Source organism: Ascidiella aspersa, chromosome 3 (assembly GCF_963924565.1).
Source record: "Ascidiella aspersa chromosome 3, kaAscAspe10.2, whole genome shotgun sequence".
NCBI lineage: Eukaryota > Metazoa > Chordata > Ascidiacea > Phlebobranchia > Ascidiidae > Ascidiella > Ascidiella aspersa.
The window spans coordinates 36378647-36401033 of record NC_139449.1 but is presented as its reverse complement, the minus strand read 5'-3'; the positions used below and the strand labels follow the sequence as shown (position 1 = coordinate 36401033).

Sequence of the window (22387 nt, the reverse complement as noted above, 5' to 3'; positions counted from 1 at the left end):
TTTGCAACCTCGCAAATACGAGACGACTAGGTCGCATTTTTCAACCTAAGTATTACGAGTGGTTTCCGATTCTAGAAGTTTCATTGTAAGTTTTTGTTGGAGGACGACAAATTAAAAACCACGGCGAAAAACGATAGGATATTAACATCAATAATACACAGCGCTTGTTCTTTATTATATACGTAGGTAATACATGTGCAACTAACTCACCGATTCTAGAAGCTTCGTTGTCGTTCCTTGTTGGGGGAATAATCTTGTGGAAGTGAAGGAGGTGGATTTGGAGTTGGATGCTGTCCTTGAACAAATCCTGCGGTTTAAAAGCAAAATTAAAACACGGGAATCTACTAAGGTTGGAATAAATTGAAATTGTAACCTCTACTGACTTAAATAATTTAACTATTTGCGAAAAAATCTAACTTGCTTTTTGCTACATAAAAAAAACTTACATTTGAACTACAAATATCCTTAAAGCAAAAAGCCTTCAAAATGTAGTTTAGTATTTTTTTTACTAAACACAAACTAAAAATAACCCTTTCTATTTCGCAAAGAACTAAAGAAACTCGACGAACAAAAAAGATTTCGAACAAACCGGCTTTAAAAATTAATTTAACCTGAAGTTCCAAACACTTATTAGAAAAAAAAAATTAACGACAATTGTAGTGGGATATTATGTTATCTTACTATTGGTCAGTATTAAAAACATTATCACCTGGCAAAGGGGGCATTTGGTTGGCGGCTGGGCGCTGTGTTGCGTCATAATGTGCATTTCCAACCTCTCGTCACTTTCTGTGACGTAGTTGCAGAATTGGCACACCTTCTCCTGTTACGTCACAATGAAAAATTATTTATATCTAAACACGTTATTTTTCATTTTATTAATCTGGAAGATCTGATTAATGTTCATTCACGGTTCAAAAAAAAAAACATTAACTCAAGAAATACATTTTCTACTTTAATTTAAGCAGAGCATTAATACATTTAAGTTAAACTTAATATTTGTATGAAATAAAGATTTTAAGAAACAGTTTCGGGACTATACCTTCTTTGCTTCAATTTTCAGCGGAGATTTTGCGGTCGCCTTTTCTTCGTTCTGTTTCACCGACGGGGTTTCACCTAAACAGTATATTGGCAATAAAATATAATTGGTGACTAATATATTCAGATATTTAACGATCCTTTAGCGTAAGAAGACATTACATTCGTGGTTATTGTATTTTCAGGATTCTCAGACTTGGCGCGAATCGAACATAAGTGAATTACCTCCAGCCTCGATGGCTATCACATCCTGTAGTGTCGTCATAGGAGGGTTATTGTGACGTTGCAATTGCATTTGGTGTTCTGAGGTCTGCATGTGACGAACCATTTCGACGATGTACTGAAATATCAAAATATAAATATTGTTGATTTAAATGCCAAAGGAATCGCGCAGTAAAACTATCATTCAGCTTGAAAAAAATTAAGCCGTCAGTTTTAAAACTAAGGATGTCCGATGCTTAATATTTTATCCCGATATTGATATTAAATGACGCACTACTATGTTACCAGCAAAATAGATGAAATTAAAATGTTGAAAGCTACTATTTCAGGCCGTTTTGTCGAAATTTGCTTTGGCCTTCACCTCGAACTTATTATTTTTGAATAATTTTTTAAGGTAGAATCGTGTTGGATCGTAATTCATGGCTGAAATTTTCATAAAATTTGGATTCGGATTGCAACCGATACTCGGACGAGGATCGTCTTCGAACCGGTGGTATAGTAGGACATGCCTATTACAAGTATCACAAAAGTTCTCAATCTTTAATAGGACTCTGACGTTTCGAAAGCCACAATTTACCAAATGTTTTTTTTTTTTTTTTTTTTTGGCAAACAAGAATCCAAGTTTTTCGTACAAATAGGAAATTGTTAAACACCAATAACACAATTTTTTTTTGAATTATAAATAACATTGCTGCCTGCAAAAAGCAACGCTTTCAATTAAAAGTAGTCGACAAACGACACCATTACAGTTAATTCGTGCCACTTACTCTGGTTTGAAAGTCGGTGCAAGCCAAGCACCTTAATTCCAGTCGAGGTTCGGTGTTTCCGGATTCTTTTGCCATCGTTTCCGAACGACGTTTCAACAGGTTGTGCAGAAACTGGAGAAAAATATTTGGAAACACTTTTAACGGAATACCCTTAAAAGTTAGAGCTTTAAGACAATGCTGTGGTATTCAAATGCTGGCGAGAAGGTTGGGTGTGGACAAAATACGAAATAAACTTAAAAAAATTAAATGACCTGACTTGGACTTATGTTGTTTTACAAATGACTTGACTTGGACTTTTGTAATTTCAAAAAGACTATTTACCACACAGCTTGCTTCTGAAATTACTTGTTTATTTGTTCACCTGGCAAACTGCGTGGACACCCTGGTGTTGTTCCGATGAGCAATGTTGCTTCAACTTCTCCAAACTGTGGGTGACGAAGTGGCAAGTGTTGCAAGCCAGGCTCTGCAAGTGGTAACAACTCGGATTAACACAATAGAGATACAATTTCAATAAAATAAAAAAATTAGAAATACCTATCCGTGATGCAAACAATTTACCCTTTATGTATATTTAAAGCAAGTTTCCAAACAAACTGGGACCCATCACGAATTTTTAGTCTAATTCAGAGTTTCGCAACCTTTTTTGGCGGCACCCTACTGAAATTATAAATGGTTCGCGGCACCCTTGCTCTTATGTTTGCTAAGTGGTTAACTGTAACGTTACAATAAACGAGATTGAAACAGCACGTTAACTGTGAAACAAGGTTGAAAAAGCTTTAATTTTGGCACTTTTATCGTACACAAAAAATTGTATTAAGAAGCTTACCAATAGAGCAAAAATTAAAACCCTAAAGAATTTGAAATTTATCTCGACACCCGTGAGCGTTAAAAAGGTCGTATAGTGCCGTGATAACCCGGATGAGAACCACTGGTCGAAATAACCAACCATATTTACCTGCGTAATATTCCCGTTGATAACGTGTGAAATCATCCACTCGGTGGCGCTACCACCTTCCCTGACGTGAGCTACAAGGTTGAGTTTGTTGGTGTGCTTCTCCGTCTTGCAGTGAAGGTTGAAGTTGGTCTTCAACTGGAAAAAAATGAACAAATTGATGACGTCATCATGACGTGAATTTACGTGAGTCCGTGAGACCCGAATCTTAAGTGGCGAAAATAATGTTTTTTTTTTCATTTGGAAAAGATTTTGTATCTAATTACAAAGAATGTTACGAATGCAAATGTCGTAGAAATGTGAATACATTGATGTATTTTCGGAATTATCAAAAAACAACAGCATTAGAGCCTAATGGTTGACTGTTTTAGTTGGACGTAGTTGGAATATTTAAGCTCTTATAAAACTACATAGACCATGTTGGAAATAAATATATGCGAGAATATTCAAAACGTTCAAAATGCTACCTACTTCGATGTGCGCTTTGATATTTATACTATGAAAAACAACAGTTTACAATTACAGCCTAAAGCAGTTTCTAGAACAATCTTCACCGAACAGACACAGCAGCTTAAATTAACGAACACATATAAAAACGTTCTCGTGAAATTTAACCAACAGCTCCATACACGCAAAGCCATACATATGCAGTGAACAGTATATGTAGATGGAAGGGGAGGGGGGTTTCTGACACCAGTCGACTTTTAACGACCAAAAATTCAGTTTGCTTTCGACGGCAGTTAAACCCTCGGGCAGAGAAAATGAAAGGCTGCTTTGAGGATTGGCAGCATTCGAGGTCTATGGCGTGGCTTAATTGAGCGCCTGGAAGACTTGCTGATTGAAAAATTGCCCGTAAATTTTGCCGCCGCCTAGACTGGGCACGAGCCCGTAAAACTTCCACCTTTCTCTGGTGACTAGCGCCGTCCAATTAAGCTCTTGTTTGCGACCTTGGAACGCCGGAAGCGGGCGACTGTAAAAGGCGTTTTCTCGACTTGAAAATTTGTTTTCCTCGACTATAAAAAGGCGGTTTTTGCGACTTCAAAAACACGTTTTCTCCAATTTGAAAATACGCTTTTTTCGACTTTTGAAAAGGACTTTGCTACTTAAAAACAGTGTTTTCTTCAACGACAAAATATAGTTTTCTGTGACTTAAAAAATGCGCTTTTTTTACTTTTAAAAGACATTTTTGTCGACTTTGAAACATAGTTTTTTTCGACTTGGAAATTTGTTTTTCTCGACTTTAAAGATGCGTTTTTTCCGTGGCTTTTTTCCACGATTTTCGCGACGCCAGGCAAAATTGCTTCGCGCGTCTTTTTGTTTAATCGTACACAAGAGAAGGCTGCGGGACAGACGGCTGGCGCTGGTCGATTTTTGAGCTTGTAAAACGCGATAGTGTCTGAAGGTCGCTTCGTCTTTACGACAAATTGCTGAAAATTTTTTGAGGAATTCTTTTTGGCGAGAATCTCATTTTTATGTCAACAACGTTTCTTGACAGTTTTGCGACATACATAGTTCACCAGTGGGCGGCATTTACCAAAGTTGTGGAACAGAGATTTGGGGGGGGGGGGAGATATGGTTTGGCGAATGCCATCGAAATTTCTAGAAATCCTATTTTTGCCACAAACCTATTTTATTGCGTCTTTTTTATAAAAGAGTAACTTCACATAGCTTTAATATTTGTTTTTTAGCAGCTAAAATAGCAGCTAGATTTGTTTCCATTTACCAATCTAATAAAGAGGCAAAATAATGCTCACTAACTGACGATTATACAATAACGTGTCGGGTATCGCAACGTATTTATTAAGATGATGTCGATTTACTCGACTGTTGGTTGTGAGATCAAGTTACATTACAGATCCGTGATGCAAACAAGTTTACTAAAAAAAGCAATTTTTTTGAATTTTATTACATGTTTAAATTCTTTTGTGAACCCAAACCGGTCAACACAAAGTTAGTTGCTTCGAAAACCTTTCCCATACCATGAACATATTCGCAGGAATTTAATTTTCCCCGCCACATGCAATTAGCTTGCCTGTTTCCCAGCTGTCAATTATTTATGACGCTAATTTCCCATTCAGTGGCGGACGTTCAACTTTTTAATTAGCGCCGACAATTTCCGGCCAAATATTCCAAAAAAAAATTCCAAAATTATAAAACGCTTAAAATACCGCTTAAAACTTTTTAGTCGAGCATGAGGTTGTTTTGAAATGTAAAAAAATCATCACCTAAAATCCTACGAAACGTATAATTTAAATACATTTCCTCTATTTGCATACAAGAACACAAATGTATATTTATTAATCGCTGGGTTTGTTATGGCTGTTAGGAAGATAGTTTGATAAAACGTACGTTGCAATGGTCAACACCAGGTGTAAACAAGTGTCTTTAAAATCACTTCAGTCCAACACAATTTATTCTCAACCAACAGCAATGGCATAAAAAATAAAAATTAAACTTTAAAACTGGCGAACGCGTTTTATCCTGAGCAATAATTTGCATAGCAAAGGCTAAACACCGAAACAAATGGAAAGCTGATATTTTACCTCTAATAATTTTCTTCAATAACCAAAAGTTTCTAAAACGTTTTTAATTTAATCACCTAAATACAATTAAGTGATTGGCGTAAATGATTGAACGTCTAAGCCATTTATTTAAATTACAATTACTAAGTTAAGTCAAAGAAATTGCGTCAAGTCATTGTAAAAACATGGACTTATGTGCATTTAAGTCAATTCATTGTAAAGTCACACTCAAAAATATTCTCAAGTCATCGACTTGAGTCGTTACAACAGTGGACATTATCCTATAACCACTTACAGGCAAATCAAAAGCGAAAAAATAGGGTTTCGGAAAATCGCGAAAATTTCCTAAAATAGCCTCAACTTCCATTAGTAGCAATTGACTAGTTTAGCTTTAAGATTGTGTCTTCGTCCACTTAGGCTAATTGACGGCGTGACTTGCGTGATTAATTACCCAGTGCCCGGTAATTAGCGCGCCTTTTAATGAGCGCCGCGCTAATTGGGATCTAATTACGACGCCTTGGGACCTTCGCAGAAAAACACAGTTTCAAATTCGCGCAGCGCCGTGAAAATCGGAGACGCGTGAAATTGTGCGATTCGTCTCACACGTAAGATGGTAGGTGTTGTGCGTTTTAATAGCGCGTTTTAAAATGAAACGGTAGATGTTTAGAAGTAAAGGCACGGTCTCGGATTAAGGTCATGAAGAGGTAAAGTTATGTTTTTTTTTTAATAAAACTATTTGTATGGACGAAAATATTGCCTTTCCATAAATATCATTAACTTTTAGACAAACATCAAGAAGTGTTAAAATCGTAAGGGTCATTATACAAATAGAAAGAAAAAATAGTTAGTAATCTACAGATTATTTAGTTGAATTTGAACTGTAAAAAACATCTAATAACTCGTAATTTGGTTTTAATTCAAAAATGACTCATTTTTCTCTTTATAATGCCGCTTTGCCTGTATTCGCCTAATTTACGAAAAATGCACAACTATTCCCCGCTTAATTGACCTTGTGGATGCTCTCAAGGTCAAAAAGCGAATCGCTTGAAATCAGGGCGTAAAAGTGGCACAGGAAAAGACAGCACTTTAATTATGGCGCCTGTGTAAGGTTCATTTGACAAAGGTAAAAACAAAGCCACCACCGGACATCACTTAAAGGGTGCGTTCACCAATGTTTGGGGCTAAATTGAAATCAAATTGAGCGTTAATGCTCTTAAGGCAGGACGTAAATGCAGGAGGGGTAAACTTCGAGGGGGTGGGCGAAATATTTTTTTGGGTGTCGATTTACGTGGAAGGGGGGGACAAAATATTTTGCTAAGCTGTTTGTATGAAGACAAATATGCAAACAAATTTTTGCAATGTTTATTCCAGATAACTAGTTTGACAGAAACTAAAAGTGTTTATCGCTTTAAATACCATATGTTAGTTTTCTCTTAAAAGAGCCCTTAAAATGTAGGTTAAGCGTCAAAAAATTGTGTTGAAAAGTTGACGTTGGGTCAAAAAATAATTTACGAAACAATACCTACGCTGGGGTCAGTTCAAGTGAATTATTTCAAAAACCAGCCCCGTTTTTAGGGGGGTGTGTTACCCCCCATAGCCCCACATGCACCAAAATCAAGGACCATTAGCATTAGTCCGACTCTGCCAAAAATAGAGAGCGACCTAGACCACCCAAACGGGAGATTAACGCCAAACTTTTAAGTGCTCCGAAAAAACGTCACAATTACAGCAAGTCGATTGTGACGCGTGAAACGCGGCCAACGGAGCGTGACGACCGTTGGGGGACAACAAAATCAAAAAGGCGAAACGACGCGGCAATTAATATTCGTTCTTGGAAGTCGACGCGGGTCAGTTTGTACGCGACGCAGAATTTCCTGTGTCGGTCGAGAAATGCTGAAAGTCGAAGAAGGAGCTCTCCAGATATTTTTGTGGACTGAAACGCGACACGATTCTAGATTGGCTTGGTTTCGCTGCAAATTGAAGGACCCTTGAGGACAAGTTTTAATTTGCAAGCCGAAATCGTCCAGAAATTGTATATACATTTTATTTGTTATTCAGTAATGATTTGAATATGCTTGTTTATCAAGATGGCCGATTCCTTATAAAGATGCCCGGGAATGATGCGATGTGGCATTTACAACGCCCCTGTAAATATTTACGTTTGTTTTGATCTAAATCGGGGATTCTTATTTCGCTTTTTTATCACAGTCAAAACTACCCCCTAAAAACGTAAAATTAGACCGATTTTGTGAGTAAATTTACCAACGTTTTTAGCAGCACTGTTAACTATAAACAAGCTTTTCTGCAAAATACATTCACATTTCTATGGCTTTTAAAACCATCCCTAAAATAGTCAAATACCTCCTTTGAGGTTAAAAATACCCACAATTTTAACAGCCCAATAACTAGCATTTTACAATTTTATAGCTATAAAAACTACCCCTTACAATTGTCATGTACCAACCTGGTTTAATGAGTAATTTACTCATTATTTAGTTAAATTTTAACTGTAAAAGAAGCTTAGTAACTCGTTAAATTTGTGTTAAATTTACCAAACACAAGCACATCCATCACGCATTTTTACGGCCGCACATTTTCCTACTCAATGGCGTTGTGTACTTGCACCAAACTTACGCCATTGATGCTAAAAGCAAAAACTCTAAACCAAGCACACAAAGTTTTCTATTCAATGCACCTCATTTTTAAAGCCGCACATTTTCACATTTTTGAAGCTACCGCCTAAATTCGTAATGTAAACCAATTGGGAGAAAAAAAAATACAGTTTAGCTTACCTAATAGCCTAAAAATGTTTAAATAGCCAATCAAGTGGGTAAAATTACCCACAATTTTAGCAACACACTGCCTCGCATTTTCACGGTCGCACATTTTCACACTCACCGGGGTTGTGTACTTGCACAACCGACAGAAGTATCCTTCGCGTTGAGTCCGAGTCACCCATTCGTTCGACATAACGTCCTTGCTTACGTCAGCGTGACGTAATCGGCGAGTGTGGGCGTCGAGGGCGCCGAGGTCGTCGGTGCCGAACACGCCGCATACGTCACAGGAGAACATGCAAGATGACGTCACTTCACTAGGGTCGGGCTGGAAATATGAAAACGAATTTTAGAAAATTCGGAATGATTATAAATTTCCAGAAGTTTGTGGAAATTTCTGAGTTTAAATAATTTGATTGAGTTAATTAAACTTTAATCTACAAAGTTGACGAACAGGTATAGTTAAATAATGAAAAAAAAATTGAAAAAAATGGCAAAAGCAATTACCACAAGTAAAGTTAAAAAAATATTAGTATGGGATGCAGTAGCAAAAACTAAACAAAAATGGGCTAAAGGAGAAAAATAACGCAAAAATACAAAACAAAAGTCAATTCACTGAAAAAATTAACAAATTAAATAAACGGTAATAAAAAAATTAAACAAAAACATGCAAAATTTACGGCAAAAACAAAACTAGAAGTAAACTAGTAATAAAAACATGCGAAGCAAACAAACCAACTCACCGAAAGTGGCTTCCCGGGTGGCGGGGGACTCCCCTCAGCTGCTGGGGCGTTTGGGAAAAGCTGCTTCCAAAGCTGGGCCTGTTTGGCTTGCAACAGGTGGTTCCCCGGTTCCTCAGGGCCCCCAACCCCTCCACCGAGGCGTTGTTGTAGCGAAGATGCGGCTGCAGCGGCCACCATGAGTTGCTGGTATTGCTGGGCGAGTAGAAGCTGCTGTTGCTGTGATATTAGAAGCTGTTGTTGGAGGTAATCGGCTTGTAGCTTCCGAGCCTTCTCAGCTTCGTCGTTTCCCGCTGACAAATGGTTGCTCGCGTCGCTCATGATGCTGTGGTTTTGCTGTAGCGACTTGAGAGCGCTGGTGTAGTAGTCGACGATGCCTTGCTGTTGCTGCTGCTGTTGTTGTTGTTGTTGTTGTTGTTGTTGTTGTTGTTGCTGTTGTTGTTGTTGTTGTTGTGGACGATCTCCATGTTGGTGGTGAAGGTGGTGATCGTTTTGTAAGTCTAAACGTTGAAATTTAAAAAGGTTTATACACAGGGTTGAAAAGGAAAAGAGGATAAGCTTTTAGGTGTAGTTAAAAACACCCAACTAATATGATTAAGTCCCAGTTTTCCATTTTGAAAGAACCTGCACAAGATTACTACACAAAATGAAATCACAAAACACGTTATGTTGGGCAAATTTGTAACTATAAACCGTTTAACAAGAAAGCAATAATGATCAAGCAGGAACTTAAGCAGCTACTTTTTAATAAAGAGCTAATCAAAAAAAAATTAAACCTGTCAACTTGTAGATAAAATGACCAAGTAAAGAACTTAAACCAAGTTCAAAAGACCGAGTGACATACAACGGCTTGTGACCAAGTGAAGAGTTCTAATAATAAATGTATATCGTATATCACCAAGTGACAAACTTTAAGTAACTGCTTATGACCAGGTGAAGAAAAAAATTGTAAATGGCCAAGTAAAGAGTTGGCATTTGATTATCCAAAAGACAAGTGATAACCACTCCACCCACATATGCAATGAACAAGTGATAACCTCCCAACTGACATAAGTAATGACCAAGTGGTAACCTCACCACCCACATAAGTAATGAGCAAGTAAAGAGCTGCCATAGAAATATCCAAATGACCAAGTGACAACCTGCCAACTGACATAAGTAATGACCAAGTGACAACCTCCCCACTAACCTCCACTTGCATGTCTCATATGCTTGAGGAGTCCCCTCTCCTGCAGAGCGACGTTCTGTGCGTGCTTCTCACTCGTGTTGTGGATGCGAAGGTTCCGCGCGATCGACGTCTCGTACCCACAAACGTCACAGCGCCACTTGTTGGGGCCCTGGCGCCCCCCAGGGTGATTCCCCTCGGCCCCAGTCTTGCTCGACGAGCGCCGACGACGCGGCATCGATTTTTCCACTTCGCGGTAGCTGGTGAAGTTTTCCGTGCTCGGGGATCGAACCGCAGACCCTTGGTTCTGCGATAGAGATTTTTAAAATGATGTGACTTGGACTGGGACTTGACTTGCGATAACGTGTTACTGCTGAAACAAATGTTAGCCTAACAAAAAAATGCCTTTAATGTTTCAATATCACCTATCTGAACATAGTACTAATGTGGTATCCGATCGGATCGCGACAATGTTTGTCAAAACAAAAGTAAGGCAACGTTGACGGAATGACTGAGGTTATGAGTTCAAACCTCGACGCAGGACAGTGTTTTTATCTTCGCTTTGCTTGCATTAAAATTCTTATGATAGAACAGTGTTATAGGTTGAAGTTTCGGAATCAAAAAGGTTAAAAGCTGTGATTCTTGTGCATTATAGTAGCAAACTAAAAACAATATGTCACCGTTGCCTGCTGCATCCTGTTCGTAAAACAAACCGCTGTGAGGTTCGAACTCACGACCTCGGCCACAACGGGACCATCGATTTACCGACTGAGCTACGCAGGCTCGGTGGAGAAGCAAGTTGAAAAACACTCTATACAAGACACGACATCTTGTTTAAATAATACGGAACTCACTTAGTATTTGTTTTACAGATATTGTTTTAATTACATTTGAAAAACAATACAAAAAAACAGAAAATCTCTTTTGTATCTAACAACCATCTACTTTCGCATATCAACACACTTTCCCATTTTAAAGCCGAATATTGCTCGAAAGTTCGCAAATAAGATAAAACATCGAAATCTCACCTCTTCAAACTGCGAAGCGGCAATTCCACTCTGCTGCCCCCCAGCGGAACCCAGTTTGCTTAGGGCGCTCGAGACGGACGATACGGCTGCTTGCTGATGCTGCCTGATGCTCTCGTGCTGTCTGTGCTGTAGAGATCGGGCGTTGTAGAGATGCTTGTCGGATTGCATGTGGATGCTAAGGTTGCCCTTTGTGGTGGTCGAGTAGTTGCACACTGTACACTTGAACGGCTGCGGAAGCGATGCAAGAAACCGGGGTAAGTTATTGGGGGTGAGTGGGGGCTAAATGCGGGTTTTTTAAACCCTGTTTGGTGCGGTTTTCAAATAGAAAACAATAAAGTTTGGAAAGAGATTATTAAAGGGTATATTCACACTGGATTTTCGATACGGATAGATTGTCCACTATAATGGAATACTTTAGAGCTAGAGGGGGGCTAACATGTTGTAAACACAAAAGTGAGGCCTGGTTCAAAAAAGTTCAACAGACACTGGCTTAGAGGAAACTACACGTGGCGTTTATCAAACTGAATTTTTTGGCCACAACCCTAGTCCCAGCGAAATAAAAAATCTTTAGATATCAGCGTTAAAAAAAGTTTAGAACGCCTGAATAAGAGCGTTTTCTGTTCTGTTAGTTTACATAGATATAACTCATTAAGAGGTTTAAAAGATAATTGCACTAATGGGTTGGATAGCGCCCCTTTGTAACCCACGGTGCTATTTACCACCTGTATACCCCATGGTCTTTGGGGCGACTTAAAGTGGAAGGATTCCGTGGTAAGTGTTTTGGCTCGGGTTGAATTAAAAGTAACTAGCAGGTGCTTCGGGCACTAAAGACTGGCAATAAAGTTCATTAGCTTGCCTTACGTAGGCTCACGTCAGAATAGAGTACAGCTGGTTGAAATACAACCAATTAGAATTATTTGATGGCCAGAGCCAAACCGTTCTGACCGAAAATTATTAATCCAATTTCTTTGTTACGACTGAGGGAATAAAAATGTTTTTGGACCAAGTAGCACTTTTGGTAAAACTTCTTTATGTTAGCCAAAAATTCATTCAAAAATTAGCGCAATCCATTCAAAAATTAGATTAGAGTTAAAATTTAGTCAAAACTGGAATTACGTCATTTATAAAAGTGTTTGTCTGACAAATATTTTCTTGAAAAAATACCAGCGTTTCGATGGCCTATTTCGATAATCCTCTTTAGGGCAATCAACTTACATCTTAGCTAAAAATAAAAATAACAATCAAACGATGATTTTTGTTTTTTGACCTGATGAAATTTTTTCTGTGAACTTATTAGATGCAATCCTTGTTTTAATCTAATGTAAAAAACAAACAAAAAAAACAATTTTTGTATTAAAACAGGTCACACACTGTTGTAGGCCAATAAGAGCGTTTAAAAGTCGTTTTAATACATAGATCAAAAATTACGCGCAACTTCTATTTAAGCGACGTGCGAAAGAACAAGCATCCCACTATTTGCTGGTAAGTGTTTCGATTAATTTGATATCAGATCGGCGCCAATATCACCCTAGTATCGGACAATGACCGATACTACCTCTTGGTATTATCGGATAATGGCCGATACTACCTCTTGGTATTATCGGATAATGGCCGATACTACCTCTTAGTATTATCGGATAATGGCCGATACTACCTCTTGGTATTATCGGATAATGGCCGATACTACCTCTTGGTATTATTGGACAATGGCCGATACTACCTCTTGGTATTATCGGATAGCTCCAAATAAAACCGATATACTTTTATAACCACTGATTTAAATCGAGTTGTGAATAAACTACAAGTTTTTTCTCCCAGAAAACGATCGGGGTTTACTCCAACCTTTTCCTCGACGTGATCCAATCAACAACAGGTGAAACTGTGTATTCACGAGTAGGGGGCGTTTAAAGGGTTTGGTTTGGTTTTAACCAATTGAAGAAGGGGCGTTTAAAGGGGCGGGGAACCCCGGGGTGTGAACTATCACCTACTGAGGCTACTTCACACGATCAACAAACAACCTTTTCTCACGGAGTTGAGCAAAAAGTTGCGAAAAAACCGTGGGAAATTGTCGTAATTTTTTTTGCAATACTAACGTGTTTTGCATTGATTTTCACACGTTGTTTTTTCATCTTTTGAAAATGTTGCTAAAAATTTATAAAATCAACCTAAAAACAACTTGCGACCATCAAACTAAATCCTTTTAAAATTGTAATATTTATATTAAAAACCAAAAAAACTATTTTCATATATTAAACAAGTCTTTAATTTTAATCTACAGCGAATTTAAATATCAATGCTTTTGGAATGGCAAAAATTAAATTAAAAACTACAGTTTGAGAGACTATTTAATGAAATATGAAAAATGACTGGTGGTTGAGGTTTTTAAGTAGTATAGAATATAGAATATAGAATACAGAATTCAGTTTTCAAATAGTATAGCATAAATATTTTAGTTTTCAAATAGTACACCATACCTTGTAACCACACGAATAGCTTTCCCCTCTTGAAAGTCTTGGGTGTGGTTGACCAGCATTGCAATACATACAGTCGGTTGTGTCTTCTAAATGCTTCTCCTTCATGTGAGCTTCAAGGGTTTGTCTGCAGCAACGAATTAACATCGAAAATGATGGTTATTAAATTGCCTTCCACCTTTTATGAGTAAGGTTTTTTTATTTTCAAGCTATATTGTTATTTACATCAATATCAGGCTGTGTCAAGCAGCAAGAAATTTATGTTAAACCATTACGTCAGAAAAAAAAAAATTTTAAAGCATTTATTGTCATTTTGTTTTTCGATTGAACAATAAAATAAAACTTAGATAAATGTCTTTTATCACTAGGTTAAAAAATCTAATATTACTGAACGAAACAGAATAATATTCGTTTCAATAGTTTGGAAAAAATAGGAAGCAAATTAAAAGCAAGTACATATCTCTATACAGCAGTGGTTCCCAATGTGGGGGGTTGCGACCCCAAAAGGGGTCAAAAGAGGTGTCAGGGGGGTCGCTGTGTACTAGTTGTCACACGAAAAAAAAGAAAAAATAGCAGTCTATGGAGCAAAAGAGTGAAAAGCTACCCAGTCTAACAATTATGTTAACAACATTTGATTTAGTGAACCAGTCGTGTTTTTGAGTCTCCTTTACTCTTTTTTTTAATGGAAAACTGAAAACTGGCAAGGGGTAGCGACAACAAAAAGGTTGAGGATCACAGCTTTAAAACATTCCACAGTCTCTGCGTTCACCTGTACTTGTAGTGCCAGTTGCAGTGTGGACACTTCAGGGTCTTGCAGGAGTTGCGCGATTGGAACAAAGACATCGACAAAACGTCCATCGAAGAACCGGCGAAGCTGTCACTAACCTTGTGGCTCTCCTGAAGCAACAAATAGAGTAAAAATCGGTTTTTAGCTATTAACTTAACACTGTTTTAATTAAATAGCGCTGGGACGCTTCTGTATAAATTGAGATAATTGTTATAATTCTAAATTAAGAATATTTGTTCGCAATGACCCAAAAACTAAAGCGTAAGTGCAACGGCGAAGTTATGACGAACCTTTTCTCTTACTGAACTTTTAAGTGTACAAGACATTAGCAGTTAGCATTATCAGTGCGATTTCTTAAATAAGAGCAATGTATTCGTATTGCTACCGCAATATTCTCAAATTTTAGAGAAAACTCACATCCAATCTCAATAAGTCTCGTCTTATAGAACTATACTGCAGTCGGCGACCCAACCAAATAATACGCAGCCCAATTTCGGGGCTGCGACCCATAGGTTAAGAAACACTGTTTCTGGGTTAATAAAAACAACGTGATTGTTTTATACAAGAAAATGATTTCAATTGGAACTCCCTATAGTTTGCGATCTGAACTAAAAAATAAACTAAACAAATAATATCAATCCGTTCATTCATAATTAGGATCTTTCGAAAAAAGTGACAATAATAATTAGAAAGCTTATTTTTTTTGGCTTCCTTGATAGACGATTCAACCACTGTCACTGAATCATGTCTTGATTGTCTCACCGGAGTTTTAAAGTTGCTTCGTGAGTTGTTTTCATCTTCGTGATTGCCCAACCACCGTTCATCTTTCACGAAAGGTCTCTGTAACGCTTCGACGACCATCGAGGGCGGTGACGACACAGATGACTACGTCATAAAAACGTGACGTCATTAATTTAGTGTATAAAATATATTTGGAAATAAGGTTGACTCGACAATTGGCTCTTTTAATAAGAAAATAATAACTTCACCTTTAAATTTACCTTTGAATTATAGAACAGCAATTACTTTATTAGGAAAGTTAAGAATCTTTTGATATACAATTAAGTGGTTAATTTGAAAAAAAAAAATTAAAAAACGAACTACTTAATAAAAACTGAAACAACAATCACAGTTCACACTCAATCGCATTTGCTTAAAAAAAAAAAAAATAGTTTTTCCAAAAAAATCTGTTTTAAATGTTATATCTTTAAGATTTAGGAACGCAATGAACGAATTTTACAAGATTTAAGATAAAAAAATATATACAATTAATTTAAATGATAAAACTTGCGATTTATTTCGTTCAGCTTTTTGCTTAAAACTAATTTTTTTCAATAAAATATTCAACTTACAACAGAAGGCTTTATTATTTCCTGGGGTTCAGATGCTTCGGGGGAAAACACCCGTGAAGAGAGCGAATTCTCGCTCGAATGTATGACGTCATGCTTCGTCGCCACCATCATCATCGCCGAGTGGGGGATGGAGGTTGTGACGTCAGCACCGAATGACATCATCGACGCGGCGGGCTGCTCCGAGACTACGGCTGCTGGGTTGGATAAGTCCAGCACGAGCTCTGACTCATTTGGTTCGGCACAGGTTAGGTTTGTGATGTCACTGGGAGGCTTTGTGACGTCACTGTTGCAGGTGGATTTGAAAGATGCGTCTTGGGCTTGGTTTTCTTGAGTGCTGGTGGGTTGTGTTATGTTCAAGTCTAGGGTCTTTGACGATTCTTTGTCGTTCTCTTTGACATTTTGCTCGCAAGTTATATTTGCCTATAAGGAAGAATATCGTCCTAATTAGGCTGGAATAATGCAATGAAATATTTAGGTTAAAGATATTCAAATACAGTTATTGTTTAATTACGTCTTTCTATATGAAGTAGGAAAAACGTAGATTACGAAACAATGCATTAACGAAATCAGGCATATACAGGTTTCATTAAAGATATATTAGATCAACTAACTGCTAATACTCTGTTGTGGTTACAAAAGTAGAAGCTTTATTTTGATAAGATGTTTTGGTCCTTTAATAACCCTTAAAAACACGGGCCACTGCATTGGCAATAGTAAGATATCACAGTTTTTACAGGTGCAAGCTAAAAACACCAAATTTTTGTTTCAAAAGATATCTTAAACCATACAGTTTACAAAGCAACAATTGAGAATCAAACAAAATTAGGCTTGCTTGTCTACTGCGTTATTAAACCTACAAAACACATTTAAAAAGCAGAAGCCACACAGCACACTGCCGCTAACAGCTCAATCAACTTTAAACATCTTCACGTTTCGTGTAAAGCGAATATCTTCGGCGAAACAAGTAACTTAGAGATAGGCGACATCCCGACCCAACCAATGATAAGTAGTAGGCAAACAGAAAACACACCAGGCCATACAAATCGTGTGTTTTGAGACAAACCCCGATTAAGCTGTCCGTATCTCTTACACCAGAGACGAATTAGCGTGATTGGAGAACTATTTTAATTGCCTGGCTGACACACAGGTGCTTTTACCGGGTTCTGTTTCTGTTTCCAAAACGTTTCTGCCCCAATTTTTATAGTTGTGGCGAAATGTGATGATTTTACCAGCAACAAAAGAGAAAACAAGCCAAATAGGCCCAAAACTTTGCAAAATGAAAAAAAAAATGCTGCAAAATGGGATAAAAATGCCCGAACCTTTTTTAGTTCAGTGTTTCTCAACCTTTTTTAATTGTAAACAGCTTGGGCGACTTAATTACTCACACTGAACTTTTTGAAAAGTAAACACAACATGAAACAAAACAAATAAATTCGAATTTATTTTTATGAGCCATGCCTACGTATGTCGCTCAGTTTTCTCACATTTTGGAGGAATATCGCTCAGTACAAATCGTAATAAATCTAACCATGTAAAACTAGTACAGTCGGAGATCAGGCCAAATCGAACTGCGACCCGAGTTTGGGTCCATTGGTTGAGAAACAATGGTATAGCTAAACCAAATCTTCCTTCATTTTCAACATCGTTGAATGAATAAAGACTAATGTTTAAAATAAACAAAGAGTTATTCGAAACGTTCAAAATGATACCTACTTCTGTATGGGCTTTGATATTCTTATTACGTCTTACTACAACCTCCAACCATTATGCTCCAAAATCTTTCTTATTTGATTTAAAGTTTTTTACACTGAACAAGGAAACTTCTAGCACTACAACCTGATACCATACAACAGGCAGCGCGTTAATTGTGGCAACAGCTAGCGCTTAATTACCACGCTAATTGCTTCAGCAGTAATTAGTCTAATTGCGAAACTCCAGCCAGCTGCATGACTGGACTTCAAACTTATACCAAGCAAGTGCCAGCAAGCAAAGGCTATTAATTTTTAAAGAGTATAATCCTTATTGACACTGATGTGCTAAATTGAAAGCAATATCACTATATCTCAACTTAGCAGCACACGAAGCTCTGCGTTTTAAACGGAATAGCTCAACTGGTACAAAAATACCTTAAACTTTTAATTAACTGTAATTAAGTAATAATCTTCCCCGGCGACTAAATGCTCTCACATACACGTTTAACCTCAAGTCCACACCAAGGCTAAAATATGTTAACCACTGTTAACTTTATTTGTACTCGGCCTTGGACAAGTATTCCAGCGAGAATGTGCACCTGCCGCTTCCGATTATGTTGATACAATGAATCAGCGAAACCCCTACATAACTTCTTAGCGCCGTAAATGCTAAGCAAATATTTATCGCGAGTTGGTTGACAAGATTTACGCCTAAAATACACAGGTTGGAAGACTCAAACGAAAAGTCGCGATTTTTAAGTCAATTTTTTTCCAAAATATTTAGACGTTTTAGGAAAGCTGTACAAAAGTATAAACACGTATGTTTTTGTACGCAAAACTGACAAAAACGCGCCCAGTTAGTAGCTTAATCTAGTATTTTTACCCGTACGATATTACAGCGGTACACTGACATCTGTGAACATCAACAGATATGTTTTCCAGCAATAACTACAATCAACTAAAATATGCAAAATTTCTTTCCCACAAATGTACTCAGTAATTCGTATAACTGTGTTAAATAGTCCCAGCTACACAACAGCAGCCAGTAAATATTACTTTCGTACGCTGACTCTTTAGGCATCAACAAAACACATGACAAGTAACCGAAAATGAAAGTAAAAACCTACCACTGTGGAACTTTTTCAAACAAAAATAGCCAGAAAAGCGGATAAACTGTATATAATCGCCTCAACTGAACAAACAGCCCAGCATCTATGCAACAGCAACAAGTTTTAAATGTGACAGAATACATCTGCATATAGGCCTTAAACCCAACATCGCACTCGGCTAGACGAGCCTAAGTAAACTGGCTTAATTGCAGAGTCTTTCAATCGCCTTACCACTAACCTAAGGCAGCATGAGCAGCGGTATGAGCTTGGATCAGGCTTAGAGGCTTCACAGGGGTTAGCTGGCTTCTAGGGCAGAACTGCTGCCATCTCATTAAGCCCAGGCCCGCGATAGAACTAATTAAATGGTTACGCGTGATTTCGCTTGGAAAGGTCGGTGATTGGTTCGGGCGGGAAAGCGAATTAGAATGCAAGGCTCGGCTCTCACTGCTTTGAAAGATGTGAGTAACTTACCCAGGGGCGCATTATAGGGGTAAAGCCCCCTTTCATACAAGAGTAGGTGGAATTTTGTGAACGTTTCGAGTAATTCTTAAAACAATGGATTGGGGTTGTAGTTAGGCGTAAAATGAATATCAATGCCCATACAGAAGTAGGGAGGATAAATTGAAAAGTTCAAAAAAGGCTCCCTACATGGGCTGTCTGTTTCAGGGGATGAATCCCCATTTTTTCCCTAAAGCCCCTTTTTCTTAAATAAAATAAAAATTTGTCAAACTACTTTTGGGTTCTTAAACACGCAACGACTATTATTCTTAAGGACAGACAGTGAATGTATTTAAAATGCGGTTGGAAATCATTAATATTACAGACGTTCATTAAAATCAGAATTGATTTTTGTAAAGCGATCATGCTCAAATGATAGCTTGTATTGATATAAATAAATCGATTTTTACATAAGGTGATTAGATATTCTAAAGGCCTGACGTCATTTTAAATCATTTTGTTTGCCGGCAGATTGCCAAACACGCCTTGTTCCTAATTAAATAGAGTTACGCAATGGGTTTGCTTACATCATAAATCATCGAAAGGCCCTTAATTAAAGCTTCTACAACTAAACTGTTTTTTATACTCAGTTAATAAAAAAGTTGTTCTTCAAATATATAAACTACCAGGCATAGTAATATTAATCAAAAACAGCTCCTCTGGTAATTGTAATTGTTAACCAAGGTCTCGGCAACCTATTCAAATCGGGTAAAAAGACAGGGGGAAGAATGTAGATATTATGGTTCGTTATAAGTTTGTGAACAATTACAATTATGATAAAATGTGTTTTTGACTGGTATTGTTCTCAAAATGTTTATGCGTGTGGTTTAACATTTAATTTTGCAGTTTAGAAATAAAAGCTACCCGAAAAAATAGTTTAAAACGCTAAATCAAACTCATGAAACCAACTAGCAAAGATTCTCTGTGCAAATACACAGCTAGAAGCTATACATAATTCGACACGAAATCTCTTGGCAGGGGAGTTAGATTAGAGGCAGGTTTTAACATGTGTACGTTAAGTCAAAGGCAATTAGTTTGGAAGGCTTGGACCTCCCTCCCAGCAACTTGAAATGCGGTTATCCATGTTCTGTGTGAAAGTGAGACGCGAGATTAGGCTCTTAACTCTTTCCGTGCGAAGGTCCAATATAGAACAAAGGGGAGTATCAAGAGTTTGAAATTAACATTTACACTTTGAAGGATTAAAGATAACGTCGAAATTGAACCTGTCCGATTAATAGTATAATATTTTGGGGAAAAAATGCTTTAAAAGATTGAATCATTTCACATGTTGAAACCCCCAAAGTGTCGATTTATTTTGGTAAACCTTACCAAGGTAGGCTTACGGTGTACTATTTAATATTTATTACTTACAAGGTGTTAAATACAGGCATTTTTTTTCGAGGTTACACAAGATCAAAGTAACATACCATGTGTTCAACTCGAATAGCTACTTATATAGACCGAGTGCGAAACAATACTGTTTGTGAGTAGCGAGTTCGACTACTCAGTTTGTTGCACTCGTATTTGAAACACAATCTAAAAACAGCAAATGACTTTAAACTAAGAGGGATCGACAATCCATTTAATACACAAATAAACACAGCTATATTTCCAAACGGAATTACAAAAACTTCCAAGTGTTTAACGCCAGCTGGAATTAACACCACTAAAACCGCTTGAAACAGTTTAACGCCTTAATAAGACACACGTGCCTCTAAAGGTCCAATTAAAAGCTGGCGGTTTTCAAGCAATTAGCCAATATGCCATTTTAAAGCATATCGCTCGTGGCAAAATTTTCCGTTAAAACCGCAACCGCTCGACTGTTGAGCCAAAAGAAAGAAATGTAATTAGCTGATTGTTAATCATGTGGAAGCGGTTTTGTCTTGGAGAGGGGAATTTTGTATCTGGCGCACTTCTAACGTTGGGTGGTGTTTTGTCAGCAGATGCCTTGGGATTGAGTCATGATCAACTGTGGTTGAGGGTCTGGTCTGGTTTGCGACAGACTTCGCGCTGATAACATTTAATTGGCCAATTTATAAAAGTGACTTTGAAGCGTCGGACTTTTTTCCGCTTAGTGATATTGCGCCACATTTTACAGCCCGTTGGGAAATAAGTTTCGCTGTAAAACTTAACCTGGGGTTAATTTACCCCTACTCAAATTACGGACTATGTATGTCGTTTTAGGTGAAGCAATTTTACTATATGTTATGCATTGAACAAATGTTCATTATTATTAAGTGTACTAGTGGTACATCAGTAAAACTAAATTAAAGGAAGGGGCAAAAAGAGAAAATGGATTACAAAATACTGCCTTACCATTTCCTAATTGGTTATTAAGGATAATAAATCCAAAAATCGTGCGAGAAAATAATTATTCACAACTTAAAAAATATTTAAAAAAAGGCAAGTTAAAAATAACGGGGGGCTTAAACTTTTAAGGAAATATGGTAATTATAAGATCTTGTGTGAAAAGTTAAAAAAAAAATTGGCAAAAATTAGCGAGCATACGGCCAAAAACTCACTTCGTCTTTATTGTGTGGGTAAAATGTAAGGAAGGCATCAGAATTTGCAGAATTAGGGAAATATAGCTCCTGTACCAAAGGGTGGCAAACATAAACGTAATTTTTTAAGTACAAGACGCAAAATTATTGGGCAAAATAAGGTAGCAAAATATAAGCCACTATGCCAAAAAACCATATAAGCCACTATGCCAAAAAACCCAAAATACGTTAATGGTCAAGTAGAGGACGCAAATTTATTGCCAAAATTAGCGAACAAAACGCTAATAAGAACACTCAGTATTTATAGAGCGTCACGCAGCATTCGTATGCCAGACCGCCGGAATCCTTTATTAATGAACGTGCAAATATTTTATTAATTAATGCGCCGGCCGCGATCTTCGCCGAGGCGGCGAAACAACAGAAAAACAGAGCAGGGCAAATTAAAATAAATTCCTGACCCTCCCCGGACCGCACAAATGCGACCCTGCCAGGCCTGTTTAATCAGGTTGGGATTATCTTGGGGATTAATTAGGCATCTGTTAAACGCGCAGTTCGGCGTCCGAATTAATTTGCCGTCTTGTCGCTGAATTTTGTAAAGAGAGCGGGTGTAGAAAGCTGATTTTTTGTGTTGGGGCGACGCAGCGTTGAGCAGTTGCTTGGATTTAATTAAAGCCGCTGCGTTTTGGATGATTTCGATGCTAATGCCCAGACATCGACAAACATATGAAAGCATGGCAATTTAAGAAGTGCACGTGTGTGGGGTGCAAATAATT

General features: G+C 37.6%; 1 protein-coding gene across 3 annotated transcripts in view; it reads right to left on the bottom strand.

Annotated features, from left to right (window-relative positions):
* The window catches only part of LOC146162766 (zinc finger homeobox protein 4-like), a 69221-nt gene that overhangs the window by 12786 nt on the left and 34048 nt on the right, over positions 1–22387 (bottom strand). For all 3 annotated transcript variants that reach the window (XM_083383815.1, XM_083383817.1, XM_083383816.1), the window contains exons 5-19: positions 15816–16235; positions 15226–15348; positions 14446–14573; positions 13680–13803; positions 11206–11433; positions 10202–10484; positions 9016–9512; positions 8397–8600; positions 2980–3114; positions 2386–2487; positions 2025–2135; positions 1261–1375; positions 1040–1113; positions 710–820; positions 211–307 (exon numbers count right to left, since the gene is read on the bottom strand). In XM_083383815.1, the coding sequence (XP_083239941.1) occupies positions 211–307; positions 710–820; positions 1040–1113; positions 1261–1375; positions 2025–2135; positions 2386–2487; positions 2980–3114; positions 8397–8600; positions 9016–9512; positions 10202–10484; positions 11206–11433; positions 13680–13803; positions 14446–14573; positions 15226–15348; positions 15816–16235 (2752 nt within the window). The remainder of the gene's footprint in view (positions 1–210; positions 308–709; positions 821–1039; positions 1114–1260; positions 1376–2024; positions 2136–2385; positions 2488–2979; positions 3115–8396; positions 8601–9015; positions 9513–10201; positions 10485–11205; positions 11434–13679; positions 13804–14445; positions 14574–15225; positions 15349–15815; positions 16236–22387) is intronic.